At 41.9% G+C, this 25,971-nt stretch overlaps 1 protein-coding gene across 1 annotated transcript in view; it reads left to right on the top strand.

Annotated features, from left to right (window-relative positions):
* Positions 1 to 25,971, top strand: part of LOC147159686 (phospholipid-transporting ATPase ABCA1) — a 62,341-nt gene that overhangs the window by 13,602 nt on the left and 22,768 nt on the right. The window contains exons 11-30 of the mRNA XM_086058489.1: positions 678 to 794; positions 1,956 to 2,153; positions 2,587 to 2,792; positions 3,189 to 3,365; positions 9,594 to 9,816; positions 12,013 to 12,234; positions 14,488 to 14,692; positions 14,788 to 14,904; positions 15,216 to 15,387; positions 15,833 to 15,964; positions 16,708 to 16,847; positions 18,053 to 18,190; positions 19,431 to 19,585; positions 20,451 to 20,535; positions 20,706 to 20,908; positions 21,196 to 21,247; positions 21,351 to 21,413; positions 21,534 to 21,566; positions 22,563 to 22,702; positions 24,726 to 24,853. Coding sequence (XP_085914615.1) covers positions 678 to 794; positions 1,956 to 2,153; positions 2,587 to 2,792; positions 3,189 to 3,365; positions 9,594 to 9,816; positions 12,013 to 12,234; positions 14,488 to 14,692; positions 14,788 to 14,904; positions 15,216 to 15,387; positions 15,833 to 15,964; positions 16,708 to 16,847; positions 18,053 to 18,190; positions 19,431 to 19,585; positions 20,451 to 20,535; positions 20,706 to 20,908; positions 21,196 to 21,247; positions 21,351 to 21,413; positions 21,534 to 21,566; positions 22,563 to 22,702; positions 24,726 to 24,853 — 2,906 coding nt within the window. The remainder of the gene's footprint in view (positions 1 to 677; positions 795 to 1,955; positions 2,154 to 2,586; positions 2,793 to 3,188; positions 3,366 to 9,593; positions 9,817 to 12,012; positions 12,235 to 14,487; positions 14,693 to 14,787; positions 14,905 to 15,215; positions 15,388 to 15,832; positions 15,965 to 16,707; positions 16,848 to 18,052; positions 18,191 to 19,430; positions 19,586 to 20,450; positions 20,536 to 20,705; positions 20,909 to 21,195; positions 21,248 to 21,350; positions 21,414 to 21,533; positions 21,567 to 22,562; positions 22,703 to 24,725; positions 24,854 to 25,971) is intronic.

The raw sequence follows: 25,971 nt of genomic DNA, 5'->3' as shown, positions 1-25,971 counted from the left end.
TATATACTTGAATTTTTTTCTTCCTTGGGTGTTTGTTTATTTGTTGCTCACTGTCGGGAGGTCAGTCAAGCCAGCCGCAGCAACAATTGTTCATGCTATGCATGATTGTCACACACTACTTTGAAGTTGTTCCCGGTGACTTGACTCGTCCTGACTGGAGAGGCTCGATCGTCGGAATACAGTTTGCATTGCAGTTGCAAACTGTTGCCACCAACATCAACACAACGTCATTCTGAAATTATGTTCGACCGCTAATTAATGATGTTTAAATAAAACCTCAAATTATGCTGACAAATAATGTCTGTTACCAGCGTTAGCAGCTAATGGCTAGCAAGCTAGCCGCTTAGCGAGGGCCCGATATAGGCTGGCATGAGCCATCAAACTACTTTTAAAAGGTAGTTTAATAGGTGAAAATCACTTCGATGCTGACCGCCTGACACAGTTGCAGTTCCCACTGATGACGTTTTAACAAACAAAGTTTACTCAATAACTTTTTTAGCTGGCGAAGTCGTGGTTCTGATGTCACCTCGTCCCATACTCACTCACTGATGTTGCTGTGTAAAATAAATGTTGATGTGCAAGCTTACCGTGGCCAACAGTTGCAAACCCGTGTCAATGCGATCCACACATTGAATGCAGCTTGATAGGTTTCTCTTTGTGTTGTTGTCGTCAATCAGGCTAACAGCACCTTCAGCGCCTTGGCCATGCTAAAAGAAATGGCTGACGCTTGGGACCAACTGGGGCCACGTGTTTGGGATTTCTTTCAGAACAGCCAGCAAGTCAACGCAATACGGGTAAGATTGATTTATTGTGACACCGTCCGTCCGTGTTAATCAATCGTCAAATTCTAGCAAGATCATTTCGACTGAGCTTTTCTGTTGAATGTTATTGTTTGACGGTTTGGCTCTTTGGCATATGAAACATGTTGTGTCGACCAAGATCTACCAAGACAACATTAGGGGTTCGCTATTCTTCTTTTTAACTAACATCATTGTCTGACACTTGTCCTACTCAGACAATTTTTGAGTTTCCACTTTGAGCACCACCGCCGTCCTCCAACGAGGTCCAGTCTCCCAAGCAGGTCCATTGATGGTCAAAAAAAGACGACGAGTGCTGACATTTCTATCCCAACCCTTGCCTCCCAAAGAAAGTCTTAGGATGTATACACGCGGCAGGGGAGTGTGTACAGTTTTCGAGCCTCCTGTTCAGTATGGGAACCGAGGGATGGAAGTAATTATGGATAAGTACGGGATAATTTTCATCCTGGCAGAAGGGATTATCTATAGAAGTAGAGGACATGAACACTTTGCCTCCACCTCTATCCCTTTCCCTCCCTCCCCCTCTCTCTCTTGCAGTATTTCCTTGACACTGACATTACTCTGGTGTCACTCCAAATGAGCTTATAGGCAGCTGGAGGGAAGCAGACATCGGGAGCTCCACATAGCCGCGGTATTCATTACCCTAGCCCTAACCTTTACACAAATGGGCCCACATTCCTCCTTTGTCTTCATTTTCTCCGCCAGCACCGCCGCTCTGCTCTTTTCTCCGCCGCCGCCGCCGCCTCGTACTACCGGGCCACCGGCTCAGAGGGTGTTTCGTCATCACTGGCAGAGGTCGTTCAAGGTCGCAGACGTGTTTTAGTTTTGATGGACCAATTACCGCGGCCGGCGAGTCCATCTGAGGTCCGAAGCTGAAAATGTAAAAGTAAACAGAGGCATTAAAAAGCCAACAGAGTGAACACGGGTCAGGAAACCTGTTTCCCCATCAAATGAAAATGATATCCAAATCAGCTTTCTGGTACTGACGCTACCCTACCTGCAAATCTTCGAGTTATAAACATGTGGATCCCAAATTGAGCGTACCGTGACACGGCACAATGCGAAGCTCAGTCAATTGACTTGACACTCATAACTCGTTTGTAAGACGCCATATGTAACATGAGTTGTTGTCGTCAGACTTTGCTGGCCACACCGGCGTTCGCCGCCGCCCTGGACCAGCGTCTTAACGGCACCGGCTGGACCGCCGCTCAGCTCGCCAACTTCCTCTACAACGGCCCCCCGGAGGATCGCCCCGCAGGGATGCCACCTCAAGACTGGCGGGACCTTTACAACGCCACCACCCAAATTCTCCAGCTTCTATCCGACGTCCTCGGCGTAAGTATCCATTGTGGTATCGCTCTGCAGCTTTTATGTCGGTAATACTTTTGCTGTTTATTCAGCACAAGAAAAATATATTTTCTCTCATTTCTGTGTCGTGAGTGGTCTCGCTGTTTGGCGAGTTTTAATGGCGTCAAATACAGCACGAGCACACACTAGCAGTTGACGTATTGATCTGCGCCACACTTTGCGGCGGGGGGCCCATTTTCTCGACTCAGTGTGATCAAACACATGAGGAAAGACGATTCTCACACACAATTCAACGTCAGCTTTGTCGATTGCTGCTTCTCGTGGATTTGTGTACTCTCCTTCCAAAAAGTACACGATTTGGTGTTTTCAAAGGAAATTTTAGGAAACTTTTTTCAAAAACTTGTTTCAATTCAGTCAGCTTGCGTAGCTTTCTACCAAAATGCGTATCCTTATCTGACAGTGTTGGGACCTGAACAAGTTTCAAGCCACTGCCAACGAAAACCAGCTGGTGGTCGACGCATTGGAGCTCCTCAAGAACGACACTTACTGGGCCGGCGTCGTGTTTGCCAACCTGCCGCCCAACGCCAGCCGACTTCCTCCTCACATTCGCTACAAGATCCGCATGGACATCGAGGAGGTGGAGCGCAGCAACAAAAGGAAGGAACGGTACGTAATGGAGCAGATGGGACACAAACTCTTGGCCACTGTTTTTTAATCATGGAATTCAAACCACAATACAGACACAATGTTGTTTGACATGTAGTACAATTTGTATTGTTTGACATCTTGTATAATTTGACCCATGGTAACATTGCTTGATACATGGGTCTGCATAGTCATACCATCTGCGCAAGTAGTGTGTAAGGCTCCCCTGTGTTTTATCTACTTCTTTTGAAAAGGTCTGTAGTTTTGTCATCATGTTATCACCTTATAAATTTGAGTGTCAGTGTCAGTTTTTTGTTGGTGTCTAAAACGTGCTCTCCGGCAGCGGTTGTGACAGCCTCGCTTGACGTTGACTTGGCCTTTGCCAGCAAAGATGACAATGTGTCTGCTTTTAATAAGGTCATGGTCTCCGGGGGCTCGAGACAACTCTTTTAACGACCTGCGCTATATACGGGGAGGCTTCGCCTACCTGCAAGACATGATCGACCACGGCATCGTACGAACGCAAACGTCCACGACCCAACCCCTTGGCGTTTTTGCTCAGCAAATGCCGTACCCTTGCTATGTGGATGACAGGTGAGTACAAACTTTTTTTCTTTTTTTTTTGAGCGAGCAAACCTTCCCCCACACTGGGAACCTATGTTCTTATAATAGACAGCAACATATAAAAACAAAATGACTACTATGGAGTCACACGACAAGAACTGAGGCAGCGAAAATTAGACGCTTACTTTTAAAATGGCTGACACAAAATTGCGGAGCGACCACGGGGTCAGACTGAACTGGACTGAACTGTGCTGTTTCTGCTAACAGAGGTATGATCATCTTTAATTAATTGTATTCACCTGTGCCTCTGTTTATGTGCCTTGGTTGGTGCTGCTGTTTTGATGAGCAAAATAATTCCAATGAACATTTACTGTCACATTCTATAGTATTGTATGACTCATGGTAATTTTTTCCCTTGATTTGGTTAAATTTCTATGAATGGATTGGATTGCATTGGTATTTTTGACACATGGTACCCAGTACTGTTGGGCATGCAGTTTTTTGACGCACAGTGCGCGACATTTGTGCAGAACCCATTGCTGTTTTGGTTAGCAACTCAATTTGAATGGGCTCGGCCACATGTCCACATGGTACACATAATAGGGTTTGACACATGGTCTTATTTATATAGTATGTTTGTATTGGCACATCGAAGCATGGTATTGTTTGACACATGGTCAGCTACCCATTACCTTTGTTTATGTAGTGGGGGAGGAAAAGAGTTGTTCAAAACACATTCCACATTTCAATTCAACTGTTAATTGTGATTGAATGGGTGTTGCTGTTTTTGTTAGCAACACTGTTCAAACAGGGTCTGCCTGCTGGTGAGTCATCATTCCTTGTAGTTTCGCCCCAATTTTTACCCCAATATTTGAAAACCCGGACGCATGAGCAAAGTAACCCAATTATGGATAAAAAATGGATCGATCCCAATTTATGAGTCAATTTGACCAAACTTTCTGGGTTGTTTTAGACAAAATGGCCCAAGTAAATGATCTGACCAATATTTAAGAGTTGTTTTACACTAAAAGACCCATTTCTTGATTTAAAGTTGGGTCAAATTGACCCAAGTAGAGGATTTGTCTATTTTTGACCCAACTGTTCTTAGAGTGCACCCATGCGAGTCATCAATTTAACAAAAAAAAAAGAAGCAAAGATGCATTTAATCAGGCTTGTAAAGGACCAGGAATGCAGTCAAGCCAAACTATCGATTTTAGACAAACCACAGGAAATTCCCTAATAGCTGAAGGATACTGAATTATTTATGCAGGTCTCTACCTACCATGGTCATGGGTGTACATAACGCAGCCCGCTCTAATCCTATTTCATTATGTAAGCGCCGTATCGCCGGGAAAAATCTTCCGACTCCCATCGTCACAACATTACGCTCTCCACTAATAAAGCACAAAGCCCGAAGATAATTACTAGGGAGATTTAACAACACCGTAGCCCCGCCGCACAGCAGAACACAGAATATTCAGCTCCGCTGGGACTGCCATTTCCAGAGATTAGGGATCTAATTTCAGAGTATTATGTGCTTTACATTGCAGAGAGTTTTCAATAGAGCGATCTTTATGAGGTGTTTGGGAAGCTAGGATGAAAATGATGACTTTGTTTGGCTGTTTAATAACAATGCACCTCTTTTTGGGAGGGGGGGGGGGGCATACATTATTTTGGCATTGATGATAACACACTGAACATGTGAAACCAACAGGAAGTACACATTTACACAATTCACAGGTCTATCTATTCATTGGCTCTCTGCTCACCATGCATACCACCACCCGCACTTTCTGGTCCAGCAGTTTTGTTAAATTTGTTGTTTCCAAAGTCAGCAATACTTGTTCCTCTTTTCAATGACACTAGATGATTATGCTGCGAATTTGGTGGGCAGAAACCCACAGTCAAAAGAAACAAAAGGTCTCCATTTTTGTCTCACGGAGTTATTTCAGGGTCATTGTATCTATTTACAGACGCACGTCAAAGACGTTTATCCGATGCAACCAAAGTTTACTTGCCAGATGGGCTCAAATGATGATGGCCTTATCACAGAGGAATTTTGATTTGCGTTGTATTTCGATTGCGGTTTCATAACGGTGTCAAATCGGACAGTCGCCGGCCCCCTCAGTGGCCGCGTTCCATCTTCCCGAGAGGACCGATTAATAATTACAGAAGATAAATGGAAGCCATAAAGCTCTGCAATACCCTCAGTCCCAACACCATTTACTCCCTCGCCCGTGCCGCCACACGGGCAATCCGATAAATTATTAACCCTTGAAAATTGCTATTTCATTCATGAATAATTGAAAGAGGAATCAGACAAAGGAAGATGCACTGAAACAGAGAGATGAGAAAGGATCGTGGCGGTAATTATTTTAACTCTCCAAGTCAAACGGATGGGAAGAACTATAAGCTTTCATTGACGTATTTAAACAGTCGCCTATTTGCATTGTGTTAGATGGGATAATTCCCAACCGAAAAACGGAACTTGTGGCGACGTAGGAAGGTGGATCAGTGCTCTCTGATCCACGCAAATGATCCAGTATAAACAACATGCACTCTGTCCATTTCCAGGTTGTGAAAATGTGAAACGCTAATAACTCAGCTCCGCAAGGTCAGACCAAGTTTTATATAGATACGCAATGATATGGTAGGCGTGTCTTTCAAGAGTAGAACCACCGAAAAGGCTGAAGAACCTATATCTGAAAAGACAGGAAGTCCGCCATTTTGTGAATTGAAGCGGCCATTTTAGGCAAATTTTTCGTATTAGCAACGATCCATAGTACCAACATTAAAATGTGATAGCATAGTAAGCCCAAGTGTTTCTTAAAAATGAGGCAGATTGTATTCAGATTGTAATTAATAGTATTGTAAGACACTAATGTCATGAAAACTTTGAACATTAACACTAGGAAAATAGAAAACTGTACTGAAATACTGATTTAAATCAAATGTATTGCACTTACAAGTTTACATTCACTGATTATTATATTTTTTAATCAAAAGCGTAGTTTGTGGTATTTGTATGGTTGTTTCAACCACAAGTGCCCCCCCTGCCCCCCATTCGCACATCTATCCCCCCTCCTCCCCCCATTGTGGCATTTTACACTGAAGATAACTAAAGTGCATTCACTCCCGCTGTCTTCCCATTGAGCCGCCATGTGCCCGAGCCTGTGATGATGCCGCGGGATAAATGTTGACCCCCATGGGGCCTGATAGCACATAAACACATCCTTTATCGCTGGCCCCCGTGCCTCCTCACGCTCGGGAATCACAGGCATCTCTTGTTTGGAACCCGGGGCTGCGATCTCCATCAATAGGCCTTTAACATTCTCACATCGAAGGATGCTTTCCATTACATGCTGGGCTGGCTCTTTTAGATTCATGTTTTTTTTCTTTGGTGATTAATTTCAGGGGGGGGGGGGGCGAAAGTGCAGTCGGCGTGTAAGAGATGCATTCATGTTTACATATGGAGCAACTTTTTTTTTTTTTGCCAAGCCAGCGTTTTATCCACCAGAAAGGAATTTTTAGTTAGATTTCTCCATTCATCTTAAAAGTAGAATGACAAGCAGGTACTATAATAAAGTAACACTTACAATGTATTGTATTGTGAATTAAATAATGTAGGATTAATTGTAACCTTTAAAAGAGAATAAAATGCAAGCACATATTTTATACTGTACTGTAAATTAATATAGATACTAATAATACTTTTTAGTTCATTTTAATTATGTTAAAAATAATAACACTCATGTATTTTAGTACAATACGCATTTTCTCCAGTAAATATTTTACTAAATACATGCAAGATGTAATCATTTTACCTTGAATTTGTTTTTGAACGTTTGCCAATGAAAAACCTGCATCAAGTAAAATACATACGTTAAATTGGTGTTTTCAACAATTATCTAAAATAGTATCATGTTTACATTTAGTTCTTGATTTTCACAGCAACCAGTTTCTCAGCGTCTCTAAATTTAGGTCAGGCCGCCAATGTAACAGGAGCCGCGCAATGCCAACCCACCACAGAGTTCTATTACTTAAGCACCTTTGATCGATCCGACCATGTATAATTCAAGAGCATCTGGGGGCAAGGTTGTCGGTGTCGGACGCACCGCGCATGGCTGATCCCGGGGAGGAATCGCCGCCGAAGGAGTTAACGCAATCGGAAGGCCGTCAGCTGTTGCGGAGACGTTTCTGGCATTAGCATTCGCGCGGCTTCTCTCGCCTCGGCTTTAGAAACTGCTTTTGCTTCGCTGAGGATTCAACTTTCCAGGCGCCACAAGGCAATTTTTGCATATGTGATATGGTAAATGCTTAAAGTCGAATCCCTCCAAAGACTCTTTGTCAAGGAAAGTAGTGGGGGGGGGGGGGGGGGGGAAGAGGATAGTACGAGGAATCCCAAACTTTTTCAACATTATTGTCAGCAGTTCTGCTATGAACAAGGCTCATTAATATATTGTATATTTACTGACAGATTGGAGATCTCCATTTAATGTGATGAACAGAATTACAACTTAAGAAATAATCAGTGGGCCATCAAACTCTAATGCCATTGATCCACCAACATTTGATAGCGTAGTTATCCTAGACAGATGGCTAAATTAGACATGGACACCCAATTTTATGCTGTCAAAATTGAGCATCATTCATCATGTATAGAAGGCTCATATGGATGAATACCTGAGTCAGAGTTCATAAAAGTGCAAACCCTAGAATTCGAGTAAAATGATTGTTTCAAACCAAAATGGCCAACTTCCTGTTCAATTTCAGGTTCCGGTCCCATATTCTGTGCAACCTGAGAAACTGGCATTGGGGCCGATGTATTGTAATTTGCCAGTGGTTGCTAGTGAAGGAGGATATTTGGAGGGGATGGATGCTGTTGAAGTATTAATTTAATTTGTTCCAGCTCTTGTAGTGATATGGTGCCGCTTTATCCGGATGCTAAACTAAATCATATTTATCGGAATGGCTTTGACGTCTCAGTCACTGTCTAATAAAGAGACGGGAGCACTTTGTTATATTGGCAGGAGCCGAAGGATATTGACATGGCATTTTGCTGGCATTATGAACGGCCTTATTGCTGTTGTAACAGCATGGAGTCACTCACGGCGGCCGGCTAACATGAGCTAACTCGCAAAAGGCTTTGATTGAGTTTATGAAGGTTAGATCGGTCTGCCTTGTAAATATCAGCCACAGCATTGACGACATGTCCTTCTGCAGAGCAGTTTCTTTGTCTTCTTTTTTGAGTCCAACACCGACAGGATAACCTTGAGAGTCAGGTGATGCCAATCGCCCTATAGAGAAGCAGATGAAGATGAATGTACGGTATTTGGATCCAGACAGAAGTCATCTGAAAGCTTGGTGGATCGCATTGGTTGATTCAATTTAGGCCTGATTAGTCAGTTGTCCAAACGGTCAATTGAATGAATTATTTTTGAGGTGGCAGGGGGATGGTACAGATTCAGACCTCCAATTGAATCAGTTTGACATGAAATTTGTTTTATGAGTCCCCCCCACCCCCCTCCCCTACCTCATCAAACAAAACTGCACCTTTCAGAGTGGCCTTTCGTTGTGGGCAGTCTAAGGCATACCTGTGCACTGATCATGGTGTCTAATAATCAGCATCTTGATATGGCACACCTGTGAGGTGGGATGGTTTATCTCGGCAAAGGAGAAGTGCTCACTATCACAGATTTAGTTGTGAACAATATTTAAGAGAAATGGTGATATTGTGTATGTGGAAGAAGTTTTAGATCTTTGAGTTCACCTCGTAAAAAATGGGAGCAAAAACAAAAGTGCTGTGTTTATATTTTTGTTGATAATATAATGCGGGTATGTCCTATTGTTATATTGTCCTTATTGGTAAAGTACTTCAGTGATTCCAGCTACCGGGAAAAAAAAAAATTGTTTTTTTTTAGCATACATAAAGATTATGCTGATGTTTCTGAAATTGCAGTTTCAGGTGGACGAATCATGATGAAGAGGTTTGATGAAAATGTGGTATCTGTACTTATCGCTTGTGAACACACGATCAGTTCACCTCTGATGCCATTTGAAGTCCCTTGCTAACCAAAACAACAGCACCAGCTGAGGAGCACACACAGCGTTGACCACAAAGTGTGTCCAAGAGTCTTACGTTACGGGATGTGTGCCTTCCAGTCGGTTCTGACATGTGGTCACTCTGCAATGTTGCCATCCGGGGAGCTACGTTAGAGTCCCCACTCTGTCGATGCAATTCTTAAAAATATCTTACAGTTTCATCCGAGCCATCGGCGGAATCCTCCCCATGTTCCTGGTCCTGGCCTTCATGTACACCACATGCATGACCATCAAAAGCCTGGTTTTGGACAAGGAGCTGCGGCTCAAGGAGGTTCTGCGAGCGGTGGGCGTGCGTGACAGTGCCCTTTGGCTGGCGACGTTCGCCGAGAACATGATTCTGCTCGCCATTCCGTGCGTCCTACTTAGTGTCATGCTCAAGGTCAGTGTAAACAAAACGAGGCACGCTAATGGACGCCGGATCAGATCAGATTCCAAATAACCCGACGCCCTAAATTGGGTTTGTCAGGTCGCGCCTTGCGTTTTGGTAAAGCTTTGCTAATCACCAATCATTAGAGGCTGTGGGGTCAAATAATTGCCCGTGATTTACCCCCCGCCCCCCCTCACACACACACTCACACACACACACACCTCCCCCATGATCTATTTCTCTCTTGCAACCCAATTTATTGAAATTAAGATCACAGCAGCAGCGTTTGTTATTTCCCGCCGTTGCATCACCTTTGCTTTCAAGCAGGCTTCCTGTTATGCAAGTCGAGCCGTGGATATTTGGCACCGCATGTGTTGGTGATGCAATTAGGGTTGATTATCTGAAGGCCAGCGGGTCGCTCGCTGCTATTTAACTCTGGTGTTAGTACAGCAACAGCGGCCTTGGTGTCGGCATTCCTCTAGTAATAAAAACCAAGACGGACGCACAAAACGCTCGCGGCGACGGCCTCATTATGTTCCATTGAAAGAGAGCGCATCCTTGTGTCGCAGGAGGCATTGTTAACGATTTAAAGATGATGGCTAGTTCACTTCGCCCTAATCAATTATTTTGCAGCATAATTGTGAAATGTGTCTGGTAAACAAAAACGGGTGTTTGAACAGCTGGGTGCAATGCAATTCCGCCCGTCAATGTAATGTGTTTGCAAGCCACGAGCAATGTGTAAACATTAATAACAATAAATCCAGTTAGCCGAGTGCCTTGGAGGAGCGATGTGTATTCAAATGACAAGCTCTAAATGATAATTTTTGCTGCCTGGTTCAGTGCATTAATAATAATGGCGAATTGAGCAGTAATTATCATACGGGTAATTTTGGAATAGGTGGGACAACAACCGGTCCGGTCGCCATTTTTAAAGTGCTTTTTCTAGCAATTGTTTCTAAAATTTCAGGTTGGATTTTCCCTTCAAGTCACTTTTTATGCCTCAAGTGGCCTATAATTGCAGCCTATGCTTTTGCTGATTGATTCTGTGTTTCTTTGTCTTGGACAGACGTGTGAGAATCATTAATTGGGGTATTAAGAAGCCGTGACGATCTGTTCATTTTCAGTGTTGCGGCATCGGGGAGAATGTCAGAATTGTGTCATTTGCATGTGCCAACAAGACCGCGAGAACACAAAAATGGTTTTAGCCTCCATGAATGTCTAATTGTAAAATCCTGAGCTGCATTAAACTCTGGGTACCAAAAAAAAAACATTTCCTTATAGAGGGGTATCAAAGCATGGTCCACAACCAACAGTCTTTGGGTCAAACTGAAAATTGCAGGTAAAACTTGGATTGTGGGCTCCATGTGACCATAATCATAAGTTTTGGTCATTTGTCCAAGTCTTGAAGGCATGGACTTGAAGAACAACCTGAAAGACGACTCCTGTGTCCTTATTGAAGACATTTTTGGATCGCGGTACTCACAAGTCAGCCTGACAAGTGATAAACAAAGTGTTTGTCTGGTCTTGGTGTGGCCCCCTCAGGTTCCTTCGGGCTCTGGCGCGCTCACTGCCCTTATACATGACTCTCGCCTGGATCTACTCGGTGGCCATGGTCGTTAAGAGTATTGTTGCCGAGAAAGAAGCCAGACTTAAGGAGACGGTGAGGATCATGGGCCTGAGAAGCGCCATCTATTGGCTGAGCTGGGCCGTGTCCAGCGCGCTGCCGTTAGCCATCAGCTCGCTGCTCCTTGCTCTTATACTCAAGGTGATTCCACTGATTTAGAAATGATTCCGGGAGGACCCAATGCCTCATTTTGGAGAGTTACACTGGAAGGGAGTAAGAGAAAATGAATGCATTTTGAAATTAGCCTTACAGACAAATGTGATTCCCAAGGTCTCAAAGTGGTTTAGTCTCTAGTTCTTTGGGTTTTCCAGCCATGGTCATGCAAAAACATTTCACTTTTTGTCTTTCCAAAAACTCAAAATCAGGCGTCTGGGTCCTCCTTTGAATGAAATTTAACTCATTCACTGCCCGTCCAGTTGCAACGGATCTTTGACGTCCATAGCCGTCAATGGCATTGAATGAGTTAAAAACAACAAAATCTGAATCTACTTTTGCTTAGCCAGACAATCCCTCATTTTCACCATACATTTTGATGATGTGTTCTTCTTCTGCTGTCAACTCGCAATTCTTTCTTTGTACCCCAGTATGGCAAAGTGTTGCAGTACAGCGACCCCACCGTCATCTTTGTCTTCCTGTTGGTGTTCTGCCTGACCACCGTCACACAGTGCTTCTTCATCAGCGTCTTCTTCTCCAAGGCCAACTTGGCAGCGGCGTGCGGCGGCCTCATCTACTTTGTCCTCTACCTGCCGCATCTCCTTTGCTACGCCTGGAGGGACGTCCTAGGTTTCGGAGTCAAGGTTGCTGTGGTAAGACTTGAGGGATGTTCCTGATGGATTTCCTCGTGAAAAAATATGCATGTTTGACATACTGAAATAGCAAAGTCTTTTTACCTTTTGAGGCTTGCTTAAAACCCTTGAAGTTACTCTTGGCAATACGTACACCCCACAGAGAAATCCATGGGGCCCGTCCTGTAAGATGAACCATTGATCAACTTTCAGTCATTCTTCTGTGACCTTTATGACAGTGCCACAATCATTTGTCCTCGAGCTGTCCTTTCCGCAGACAAAGACGTATGACTTTCTCAATCCTTACTGTCGCCAGGGAGAGGTTGTCAGTGCGAGCGTGTTTCGTTCCTTGCCCGTTTCAACAACTTGTGTGGACAATTTTCTCATAAGTCAAATGAATAGCAGCAATCAATGTTGACAGACAGTAATATTTTTTATCGGCACCTGATTTCATCCTTCCTATCTAGTCATCTGTAGTGAGCTACCCATGACTTGCTAGTCTGAATTCCCGACCATTAAGGAAAGCATTTGGATGGACGGGTTTATTTGTTCTGGTGTTTTCAAATTGGAAAACATGATTGGTCTGGTTGGTCAAGTTAGAGTTAGGATTGGGTTGGATAAGGTTTGTATGTTAGGGTTAGAGGTGATGTTTTGGGTTATAGTTGTGTTAGTGATATATGTTATGATTAACATGTTTTGGGTAAGGCTTTAGAGTTTGGATTATAGATTAGAGTTAGTTGTTAGGATTAAGCATTTAGTGTTAAGGTTTGAGTTAAGGCCTTGGCATTACGGTTTGAGTTTTGAGTTAGAGTGGTGTGTTAGAGGAGGGTTAATGAGTTTTTGGTTGGGGTAAAATGTTAAGGTTAGGCTTTTGATCTTTATGTTAAAATAGGTTTAGGGGATTGGTCTTTGGTTTGGGGTTAGATATTCGGGTTAATGTTCAATTTAGAGGTTAGGGTTAGTGGTTAAGTTTTAGGATTTGTGTTTGTTGCGGAACATGGTTTAGATTTTGGGTTTGAATTGAGTTTTCCAGCCCTCAATTCATTCGGTAATCTAGCTTGATGAGCTTTTAATTGCAATTAGCGGCAGCATACAAGGGGAGGTAGACTTCCTCACCATTAGCCCTTAGCAAAAACTCTCCTGCTCACTTAATATATAATGCCTTATAGTTCCCGAAAGTGCTGAGATCTTATTTTCTCCCCTGCTTCTTCAAGACAGATAGCCTTTTAGCCCGCTAATTAGCATAAGCAATGTTTCCCTGACCGCGCCGCTATCCAGATCATCCCTGCACTTTATCAGGCCGGAGGTTTTTCTTCTCTCCTCCTGGATGATATTACACCGTGTCAAGGGATGCACGCTCTCCTCTTACATTGTCACTGATAATGAAGTCTTTAATCCGAGTGGAATTTTTTCACCTGGATTCCGACGACCAGATGGCGGCCGTGTTCCAAACCAGAGCTCCAGGCATATTTGCATTTGTTCTTTTTCCTACAGAGGTAGCAATCCTTTTATGTCTAAGAATACCCGCAATGCATCTCCCTCGCATTTTCATATGGAAAGTCCTACCCAATTATTCAGAACATCTCAGGTTGCTTTATTTTTTTTCCTGAAAGTGAAACCGTTCCATTCTAAAGACAAAGCAGATGGCTTTCCGGGTCAAACTGGTAAAGTCTTGAGTCCATTTCTGTCCCGCCCATGTTAATAGGGATAATATTTGTTGGTATCATCCCAAGCTGTTAACATTTGAGGGTACGTCCCAAAACGCAACTGCACAATCTTTTCATAACTCTGTTTTTGTACCGTTTTTTGGTGTGTTCCCAAGAGACAACCCATTGTGCCGCTTAACCCTTCAGTGGTGTTTGTTCCTTTCCGACAACTAAAGAAACAAACATAACAAGAAGGTTACGGGTACAACAGCCCCAGTGACAAATCCGCTCGCCCAAGCGCAGTCGGAATCGGTGACGGTTTGCCTCGGAAGCCGCAGGAAATGCTTCTTCCGGAGCACAAATGCTGCGAGCAAATGAGGCGTGAGGCGGCAGCTGGCAAGCAACACGATGATGCAGAGCGATAGGCGGCGGCGGCTAATGTTTCATGGGCAAAAGCGTCACTGGCAATTTCCCCTCCGTGCAGGATTTATGATTTGTTTTGAATGGGTATGCAAAAGCATTTTTTATGGGTGTTTCTGGATGCCACGCGGCATCAAACAAGCTGTGTACCTGTGTGCTTTGCTACCTGTAAACAGTCACGCAAGCGCCCGTTTCCTGTTCCCCTCAGAGTTTATTGTCCTGCGTGGCGTTCGGTTTCGGCTGCGAGAACTTCTCCAAATACGAGGAGCAGGGCGTCGGCATCCAGTGGTCCAACATGGGGCGAAGTCCCGAAGAGGGCGAACGCTACACCTTTGTCGTGGCCATTGCCATGATGCTGTTTGACGCCGCCCTCTACTGGACACTCGCTTGGTACATCGAAAACGTCTTCCCAGGTATGCGGCTTCAAATGAAGTTCCAGTATGCATCAGTAATGAAATAATTTTTGTAACTAATTTTTGCTTATCGTGTCATCGGCACTTGATCCCAGGCCAGTATGGGATCCCCAGACCGTGGTACTTCCCGTTCACAGCATCTTACTGGTGTGGCAGCCCCTCTGTGCCTGACGACCATTTGCATAAGGACGCACCTGGTGGCTTGCACAACGGTAACATGAAACCACACCGCACATGCAGTGTAGGATGCGCAGGTGACTAACATTAGCACCTTTCTTATTGAAGGGAGGTGATGATGACACTTTCGTTCCAATTAACATCACGGCCTATTTTTGGTCTCGCCTACGTGCAATTAGGTTTCTCCACTGTTTTGTTTTGCCCAGTAGTCACATATAGACTTAACGTGTCATATTTGACATTTAGAAAGGACATTTTCTGTCATTTTTCTGTCATAAAAATCATAAAATTACTATTTTAATATTTTCATGTTGTTATCCATCTCATTCCTCTGTCTCTTCTTAAGAATACCTGGAGAAATCGGACCCCAATTTAAAAGTCGGGGTGTCGGTACGTAATCTTGTCAAAATCTACAAGACTGGCAACAAGCTTGCTGTGGACGGGCTGAGTGTGGACTTCTACGAGAATCACATCACCTCTTTTCTGGGCCACAACGGAGCCGGAAAAACTACCACCATGCAAGTCCCTATGAGCCTTTTCTGACAGGGAAAAATTGAAGCCTCTTATATGAGGAATGCATTCATTTGCTTGATTGGGGCATAGTGGATATTAAAGCAATGCAATTACTGTTTATGTAAATTTTTCCCATGTCCCAAGACCTTTTATTTGACAGAGGTGTTTATTTGCATGATGCATGTCGTGACTAATTAGTCACATCATCCAACAAATAAACACCTCGCTCCAAGAAGACGCCTCCATTTTTTATTCCAGGAACCCCAATAGGCAGGAATTGTAATTACATAATTTCTCCAAATTAGAAAAAAAATATGCATGTGACGACTGTTATAAGGACGTGGTTATGTTTTTTTTCCCCGAAAACAAATTGGCCTGATAAAATAAGGCCTGTTATTTGAATGTAGCATTTATTTGTTCTCCCAATCCTAAACGCGTCCTCCCGTGCAGGTCCATTCTGACGGGCCTCTTCCCGCCCACGTCGGGCACGGCCCTCATCAACGGCTACGACATCCGCACGGACGTGGATGCCGTCCGGCGGCACCTGGGCATGTGCCCCCAGCACAACGTCCTCTTCAACGAGTAAGATAAAACATGCTTACTTTTTCGCTTTTAATTCCTTTTAGATTGGGACAAGGTTTGTTTTTGTTTTTTTTGCATATTTAAACTTAAAATATATATACAGTACATATATGTGTGTGTGTGTGTATATATATATATATATATATGTATATGTATATATATATATATATATATATATATATATATATATATATATATATATGAAGATTATGAATTAGGTGAGATCTCTTTTATAAACCTGATATGGGTTTCCTGATCTCTCCTGCACATTTTAATTTTACAACATTTTTTTTTATATATTCTTTTTGTCTATGTGCAAATAAACATAAACGGGAAAAAAATACAAACATTTTCTCTGATATTACAATTTTATGCTAATATATTTACTGTAATATTTAGAATTTGCTTACATGATATTGAGTCATTTTTTTCTATAATATTATAACTACACTGGCAAGTTATGTTTTTTCGCTCTTCGAAATCTTCCAGCTTTATTCTCATATTTTGACTTTATGTAATGCTTTTAATTTATTAATGTAATTTTAAATGTATTTTCTGTACTCTTGGAAAATAAAATTATTTGACTTTATTTACATAATACTGCACATTTATTCTTGGGAAATGACTTTTTGCGCAGTATTATGACTCCCCTGGAAAAATTCCTCATCATATTTTATTACTATTTTATTTTCATCATAGTTTCAACTTTATTTGCATAATATTTTGCTGTTTTCCATTCACAGGCTGACGGTGGAGGAGCACATCTACTTCTACGGCCGTCTAAAGGGACGCAGTCGCGCAGAGATAGACTCCGAGATGGAGCAGATGATCCTGGACGTTGGCCTGCCGCACAAGAGACGGGACCTGGCCAAAAACCTGTCAGGTGGGCTGCTAACCAAAACAGCAGCACTTTCGGGAGTCTAATAGTCTATCTTTAACTCATTTGCTCCCCAAAATGTATAAAAACGTTCTATTTTAAATATTGGCATGGTCCTAAAACGTATTTATACGTTTTTTTTAAATGTTTTTTAAAAGCAATGGTAGTTATTACAAAAAACGGCCAACATGTGGCAGCAGAGTATAAGAGATCAATCAGGGCCATGTTGCAAAAAGCTATTTTCCCCAGTGTTTTGAACAGGTCCGTGAATAATAATGAAATTTAGCTATATTCTAATGCTAGACTTTTTTTTTGAAAGAACAGACTCTAATCTTTCTTTTGGTAGGTTCCATGTTTTTATAGCAATAGAACAGAATATTCTGTGGGCCTTGCAAAATCAGTCAAAATCCAGTAAAACAGCCGGGAACGAAGGGGGCTGCTTCAGTGAAAATGGCTGTGAGTGAATGAGTTAAGAGGATGAAGTCGGAATAGTACATTTGAATAATTGTCAAACGATTAAATGTTTTAATCAGATAAATCACATCTTAGAATTTTGATTAATCTCAATTAATCACTTAATTAAAAATACTTTTTTTCAACATTTTTTGATCCATTGCACTCACTCATCCTCATCTTTTTCTAATCGGTTAATTACCTGTATAATTTAAAATGAAAACAAATTTGACCCCAATTGTTTAACATGAACAAATATTTTCAATGTCATACGCAAAGATTTATTAAAGGCTTTACTTTAATGCATGTAGTTATGTTTATTGCTCAAACACAACCTGTTCTATTTTGAACGTAACCATCCGCTGTCAATTTAAGGATAATCTGTGGTCAAAATAAATAGTATGATTCATTTGCGTTAATGCACGATTAATGCAATACATTTTTTTTTAGCAATTATTTAACTTTGACAGCACTAGTTTAAATATAGTATAAATAATGACAAAATATTAGGAAAGTATGTATGTAGAAGAATGAATTTGATTGAATGTCAGTTTGTTTTGCGCATGCTAAATTGAGTGAAGTGCCCAACGGTCTGGAATCTGACTTCCCAGGTTGATGGAATGTGCCGTGACCACAGCGGCGACTAAAATAACTCGCAGCGGGCGACGGCGGACCACCTTTCTCATTATGAAAGGAAATTTCCTGTTGACATGCTTGCACACACACACACACACCGACAAGCAGATGACTGTTTCCAGGCGGCATGCAGAGGAAGCTGTCGGTGGCCATCGCCTTTGTCGGAGGATCAAAAGTCGTCATCTTAGACGAGCCCACAGCGGGGGTGGACCCTTACGCCCGCAGGGGGATCTGGGAGCTGCTCCTCAAGTACAAACAAGGTACGCCATCAGAAGCCTGCCGCCCGAGGCCTTTGAACTGCTACATGTCGCAACCGTGAAGCCAAACGTGAAAGCTTGTGTGTGTTTTGATAAGGCGGCAGAACATTATTAAATATTTTTTTCATATGATCAAGTCAAAGGTCAAAATTGAACTGTTTTTGCTGTGGATGATTAGAAAGGTGTCATAGTGAGTGCAATGTCAAATATGGCGAGGCATTTGCGGGAGTTTCCTATCACGCCACACGTGTTCATTAACACATACGGCGGGAATCTGAGAACGCCGGGTGCGCTTTGCCAAATGAAACATGGTCGCACTTGAACAAAAAAGTCCTAATCGTACATCAATAAGGTCTCATTTTTGTGGCAGAAAAGTTACTTTTTGTCCTGAGGAAATACAACTTTATTCTAGTCAAATTAAATTTGTTCTTTAAAATGTAAATGTTATTCCCATACAAATACAATTGTTTTTATCTGTAAAAAAAAAAAAACATTTTCACGAGACTGACTTTTGTACTGAATTTTTTTTTGACACATTTTATTCCTGTCAGAGAGTGACTTTTGTCATGGAAAATTTTGACCTTATTGTCATACAATTACAAATTCTTGTCTGGAGAAAATATAACTTTGTCCTAGTACAATTACAATTGATCTTAAAAGTTTCAATCGTCTTCTCATATGATTTCAGATGGTTTTTTTCAACAACAAAAAAAAAAATATATATATATATATATATATATATATACTTTTTCCTGGTTCAATTAAAATGTGTGGTACAGTTATGTTTGCCCTTGAAAAATTGGTCCTTATTCTTATAAAATTAAGACATTTGATCTCGGAAAGTTAAAATTACAACTTAAAAAATAGACTTTACTCTAGGAAATACAACTTTATATTTTATGATGAATTAGATTTTTTTTTTAAACTACTTTATCCTCCTCTGCTTCCAATTTTTGAGGTGTAATGTTTTCATTTTCCCATACTGAGTTGGTCCTAATACTACATTATTGCACAAAATATCACATCAATCTGTTGAAATTGGCCCCTCCAATGCTAATAATGTGATTTTGCCCACGAAGTCTATTGCCGCTCTATTCCCTCCAAAAAGAAAAGGAGCTAAAAATAAACTGGCCTGTTGCATGGTAACCTCGGTCTCTATCAAGATTTTAATTCTCACCCACGCGCGCCGCGCTGCTTTGTTGCCATGGCGATTAGCGGCTAAAAGTAACCCCCATCTCCTCAGGCCGCACCATCATCCTGTCCACGCACCACATGGACGAAGCGGACATCCTGGGCGACCGCATCGCCATCATCGCCCACGGCAGGATGCGATGCTGCGGCTCGTCCCTTTTCCTGAAGAAACGCTTCGGCACAGGCTACTACCTCACGCTGGTCAAGGTACGCACACTTGATACCAGGTTTGGCAGCCAAGCTTTGACTTTCAAGTGAGCTCTAGCAGTGGATCTGAAGCTTGCTTTGAAGTTAGATTCTGGGTGAAGTGAAAAAAAATTTGAGGGTTAGATTGAGCTGCTGTAAACCACAACTCACACACACAAGCTCACACGCAGACAAACAGGCCATAAATCATTGGAAAATACAACTTTATTTCCATATGATTATAGGTTAAAAAATTAGACCCTACTTTTTTCCAAATACAATTTATTTTAATCTCAAATTATAAAAAAAAAAATTCACTTGATCAAGACTTTGATAAGAAAATGAGTGTACAACTTTTTTTCTTGGAGGGAAAAAAAACATATAAAGGCGTTTTTTTGTTTGTTTTTCTAGAGACAATATGACTTCAGTCTCGAATGGTTTCTCTTTTAAAAAGGGACTTTTTTCATTTAAAAATATTCGTTTTTTTCTCTTCTTTTTTTTATATAACTGAGTCCAACACTTTATTTTCTTTGTTTTGTATGTTGTGCAATTATGATATTTCTGTCTGGAAAAATGTGGATCTAATAAGAAAAAATAAAACTTAATTCTCATGCAATTATGTTTTGTTTTTCTTTAAAAAATAATTGTTTTCTTGAAAAATGAATTGAACAAACATTTGAATGCTTGTTTGACCTGGTGATCATCGCCACCATTAATTGGGATCTAAACGAGCGCATTTGGCACATTCCACTTTAATTAGCGGCATTATGTGGAAAATGCGGCTGCCGTTATTCAGTTAGTACAAGACCGGCGTTGTCGAGGAGTCACTGTTCATCATTCTAAGTGGCCGAGCAATCTGCTTCTAATCCAATTGCATCTCTGGCAGGAGCGCGAACGTCCTTCAAGGAGAAGCAGCGTCCATGAGTATGCGGCCATCGGGAGTGGAACCTACAACGGAGTCCAACCTACAGGTGCAAGATCAGCATCATTGAATCACGTTCATTCATGCCATCCTCAACATTGTGGCCGCCTTGTTTTTCTGTTAAAAAAAAAGAGAAAAGAAAAAAAAATACTTTTTTTAGCTGTCAGATTAAAACTTTTGTCCAAATTCACATTTTAAGACTTTCCTTTGTCTGGGCAGATTTGACAGCGCTGGGTGAGCTGGTGCGTCGCAACGTCCCACGGGCGCTCTTCTTCGAGCGCATCGGCCAGGAGATCACCTACGTCCTGCCCTACGACGGTGCCCACGACGGCACATTTGCCCGGCTCTTCCACGAGCTGGACCTTGCCATGGCCGACCTGGGTTTGACCAGCTATGGCATCTCTGACACCACACTGGAGGAGGTATGTCAAACAAAATTCCTTTTAGAAATAGATTCACCAAATAAATGAATTTATTGTGTACCTCAGAGCTCTGTCTTAGAACCACTGCTACTGTGTTTTTGTCTTTTATATTTTTGTGTGAATCAATACACAAAGTTGCAAGCCCCTGGAAACTATTTTGTGATTAAAGTGCTATACACACAAGCTTGACTGGACTAATATTGTTGTTATTACTATCACCTGTTTAAATCCCAACAAATAAAACCCTGAGTACAGATCGGGCTACACTAAAAGCTTTCTTCTCACAGATTTTTTTGAAGGTCGCTGAAGATTCAGGAGTGGATGCAGCAGACATTTCAAGTAAGTCCCGTTTATAGCAGTAATACGCCGACTTTTTAAATGTTATTTATAACCCTAAATTGGGTCAGGCCAAAACAGCATCTTTTATTTTTAATTCCCACAGCAACAAAGCGGAATAGCATCTCGGCCGCCGCCGTCCATCCCGAAACGGAACTGGAGCCGAGCGGCAAGTCTCATTGCATCTATTTCAGAACATGAACCAAAAAGAAAAACAAAGTGCAGCGGAAGCATTTAATAATGCAGCTAGGTCACTTGCATGCTTTTGCTTTTCTTTGCTTCGATGCAGGTGACATGGAAATGTTTGCCAGTCAAGTGGAAGGTAAGTTTGTTCCTCCAAATATATTTGATTGGTTTAAAATGCTAACATGTTACCAGTTGCTATGCTGACAACAAGGAAATTAATAAGACGGAGTGGCGAGAGAACTAATGGATATCAATTAAGTCAATGATGACTTATGTTGCCCTGGATTCTCATGAGAATTTGTGAAATACCAAATGCTAGCAGTTAGTGTGCATTTTTTTAAAGATCGGTATTTTTCATAAATATATATTCTTCATTTTTTTTATATTGATTTTTTGTTTTTTAAGTGATCAAAATTAACACCCTGTAAAAGGGGACTTGGGGGGGGGGGGGATTTTTTTCATACGCAGGTGTTTAAACTGCTAATAATAATAGCCAAGTCACGCTTATTTGTATCTCACGTTGATCACAAAAGTCTTCAGGGGCTTGCAACTTTGTTTATTGATTTACATATGAAGTATAAATGACTAAAAACACAGTATATCAGTGGATCTAGGACGGAGCTCTGAGGCACACCCTTGCTTCTAAATTCTTCCATTAGGCTCAAAGCTACTTTTGTCAGCAAATATCTTTGTTTTGTCAGAATACTGGCCCCTGGAAAAAAATAAAATAATAATAATAATTCAATAAATAAATAAATGAATTACTCAATAATAATAATAATAATAATAATAATACATTATATGTGATAAGCAAAAATTTTAATTTGGATTGGGGGAAATTTGTCATCAGAAATTGTAAATGTCCTTTTAAAAAGTGTGAAATACAAAAAACATTTAAAAACTTTTTTTTAAAGTTCAAATTAAACAACATGTTTTTTTTCCAACATGTGGTTTGTCACTTAAATTAAAAGTACAGTAGTCCCAAAATGACCACAAAATAATCTCAAAGCCATGCAAATGCAAAAGGAGCAGGTGGTACGTTTGACACGGTACCCGAGCAGCTCATTACGCTCTGCCCGCTTGTTGTCGTGGACGTGATAAGCAACCTGGCGGGGGTCCGTGTCCACATCAGGTTTACAGAGGGACACCGGTGTTGGCGGTCGGGGCTCGACGGTCATCGGCGGGTGGGAGCTGATCAGGAGGCAGTTCCTGGCTCTCTTCATCAAGCGCTTCCACCACGCCCGGAGGAGCCGCAAGGGACTCGTTGCCCAGGTAATGGCCTCCGTCTGTCATATTGATGAAATGAAGGGGAACACAAGAGGGATGCTTGGGAGGCTCTTGTGAGTGTTGTCTGGAAAAGATGGCCTGTTTGAGTAACTTGGAGTAAGCCACCAGCATCCATAAGCCAACGTCACGTACTTGTATAACCCCCAAACTGATGCTGTCTTAGTATGTGCACACCAAATTTTGGTATCGCAATATATTGCATCGGAATGAAGAAACCAACATCAGAATATATCGATAGAGATAATACTGATGTATTTGCATATTACAGGGTTGAATTGAAAATAAACGATATGAAATAAAATGAAGATTCAATGATGCCGTCCATGTCAATGCATTCATGCAGTCATTGTCTCTCCACGCTGGCTACGATCCCGCCCACCTCATGTCTGTGATTGGCACTCAAAAGGCAAACTTTTTTTTGTCCCTTTCATGTTGCATGCTAATCATGTGTTTTCATTAGTCGCATATTAAATACAACCACACCATAATTGCACAGATGACAGGCCGCAATTAGCCCATTAAGTGGACCTCTGTATTGTTTCTCTTCTCTATAATTTCTGAAGTCAAACCCAATAAACAGAGCACACTTCCGAAGCGTCACAATTCATTTCACGAGGAGCGGGTTACCAAGGTACGACAATTATTTCCAATGCTATGATAAGTGCAGCAAGCCATCAGATGTCATCAATTCTGACAGCTGCTGTGTGAAGATTTAATTCTAAACTAATAATAGGGTATGTGGAGCATTTTTACCAAATGTCTCAATGTATCAAAAAACAAGTTGGGTGAAAACACAAGTTTAGCGCGGATGCTGAGCTGCGTAAAAGTAGTGTACAATTTTGTGTATTGATTATGATTAACGTTTCACCGATCTAGACTTGACGCTCACAGTTACATACCGGAGTTATAGTCCCATCTGCGGAAAAAGTGCAGCTTTATGTATTGATTCACATGTTGACACGTTAATAATAAAATTTCCTAACTCAATTTTTTTTTCTTCAGGAAATGACTCTCCATAGTCCAAAGCAGATGTTGCAAAAATGTTAGGCAGTTATGTTCTTAGCGTGACGGCATGAAGTATAAAAGACTCAAAACTAAGGTGGTTCTAGGATAGAGCCCTGAGGCATACCCTGGCTTCTAAATTCCTTTATTTAGCTAAAAACTCCCTTTGTCAGCAAATGTCTTTGTTTTGTGAGGAGACATTATAGCCCCCGATACACAAAAGCGGTGATTAACGTGGCACTCAAGTTGGCGACCAGTCGCGGCCCGACGCTCACGATTGCATATTCATCACGGAAATACACTTGAGTGTGATGAACCCCATCATAAAACTAATCATTTTTTTGTGTTTAAAGCCATTCCAGGTCCAGCCTGGCCCCCCTCGTCTTGAAATCCCCGATAAACTCATGCATTGTTCATGGCGAGTGCTTTGGCTTTTACGAAGCCTTAATGACTTTGTTTTTCGCTGCGCTCTCAATAGGAGAAGTACCAGCTGTCACCTGCAATTACTGTCAAATAAGAGAATAAGGGAGAACAAGAGAGAACGAAGGAGAGAGAGGACCGTCTGTCATTAAGCTTTTCAGTCTCATCACTCGCTCTTTATCTTGCTTCTCGGCGGCGGCGGCGGCGGCGACGTGAGTTTTCGGATTTCCAACAGTGGAAATTTGCAAACTTGCGCACCAGGCCAATTAATCATGCGTACGCCAGTCCCTTACCCCGACTCTCCCAAACACGTAATTAAGCTTTAAAGATATCTGACCTTTAACAATGGAATGAGGAAAAACGAATTATGTCTGAGAGAATTGGATTTTTTTTAACGAAACAAAAAGTATCCAGCAACGAATACAAGAAACTGATGATGAACCATCCTGATGTAGAAAATCATCGTTTCACCAGCTTTAATATATCGATACAGCAATGCTGATGCTGTCCCAAGTAGTGTACTATAATCTCCCAGTACAGCTGCGTGGGATTTATCTGGACTGCTGATCCTGTACTATCATTTTAGGTGGTGTTGCCTGCTGTATTCGTGTGCCTCTCCCTGATCTTCTCCCTCATCGTTCCGCCATTTTCTGAATATCCCAGTCTGGAACTGCAACCGTGGATGTATGGCTTGCCTCAGACCACCTTCTTCAGGTATTTCGTCACTGGTTCGCACGCATCATCTCTATCGGCAGTCTCGCAATAAGTGACAAGGCCTTGGGAGACTTCTGTTGACATCTCAATCAGTTCACAGTTCCAACACTGTATGTGCGTAATCCTTCGAGGACTGGATTAGCATATCGCTGTCGCCTCATCGCTCACTGCTCTCTTGGGTGGACCCCCAAAGGATTTAGACATTACCCAGTGCCATTCGCTTGTTTAAAAGAAAACCTTCTTATCTAAAAAGATAATCTATCCAAGCCAGCAGGTATTTTATTTCCCCTGATGTTGCCTTAACACAATTAATTGTAGCCATGACTCATATTGTACGATTCAATTTTAGCTCTCTGGCACATTCAGAGCTCGTTCTGTTCTGTTGTGCTAAGTTGCTAAACAAGACAGCAGCACCGACACATTTCAGATTAATAGACAGCTGATGTGATGACGCCGCCAAGTGGTGTGCGTCCATGTTTATGGTTTGCAGTTTATTTGTTCTTATCCTCCAAAAGATCCAAAAGACCAGACCGATCCATCTTTGAGTTAATAATATGAACAAACTTTTTTTTTTTCTTGGCTGACGTCCTGTTTTTCTCATCGATATGGTAGCGTAGCCTTGTTAACAACTTTTTCCATAGTTGTAATTTTCAAACTACATTTCATCGACCTTCGCTCTGACCAATTACCGAATATTGTCTTTTCGCTCGAGTGACCTTGAAAGTGCCCACTTAAAAGCGACGACACGCGCCACGTCTCTCCACGGAGGCGTGCCTCATAAACCGTCCCGTTTACCTCACACTGATGAGTCATTATGATGGAAGAGGTTGTGAACCCTGCTAGTCTCTGTTACTATGTTAGCCTTGCGCCTTTCTTAAAGCTTCCCTCTAATAGCTCAGCTCTTGCTTGGTGCCCGGATTCATTAGTTCCGCCTTTGCGGTGTATATACGCAATGCCCGAGTCCGCTTTTTATTACCTTGGAACACTGTGGTAACCCAGCCATTGTTAATTGCAGAACAGATGGCTGCACATAATCCATTTTTACAACGGGACCACTTCGATTACGCTCACTGGTGGCTAAGGAAATGGCCGTACGACCTTCATGGAGATGCCTCGAA

Source organism: Leptonotus elevatus, chromosome 17 (genome assembly GCF_054856555.1).
Source record: "Leptonotus elevatus isolate MCC_2025b chromosome 17, RoL_Lele_1.0, whole genome shotgun sequence".
Taxonomy (NCBI): Eukaryota; Metazoa; Chordata; class Actinopteri; order Syngnathiformes; family Syngnathidae; genus Leptonotus; species Leptonotus elevatus.
This window is presented reverse-complemented; position numbering and strand designations above follow the sequence as displayed.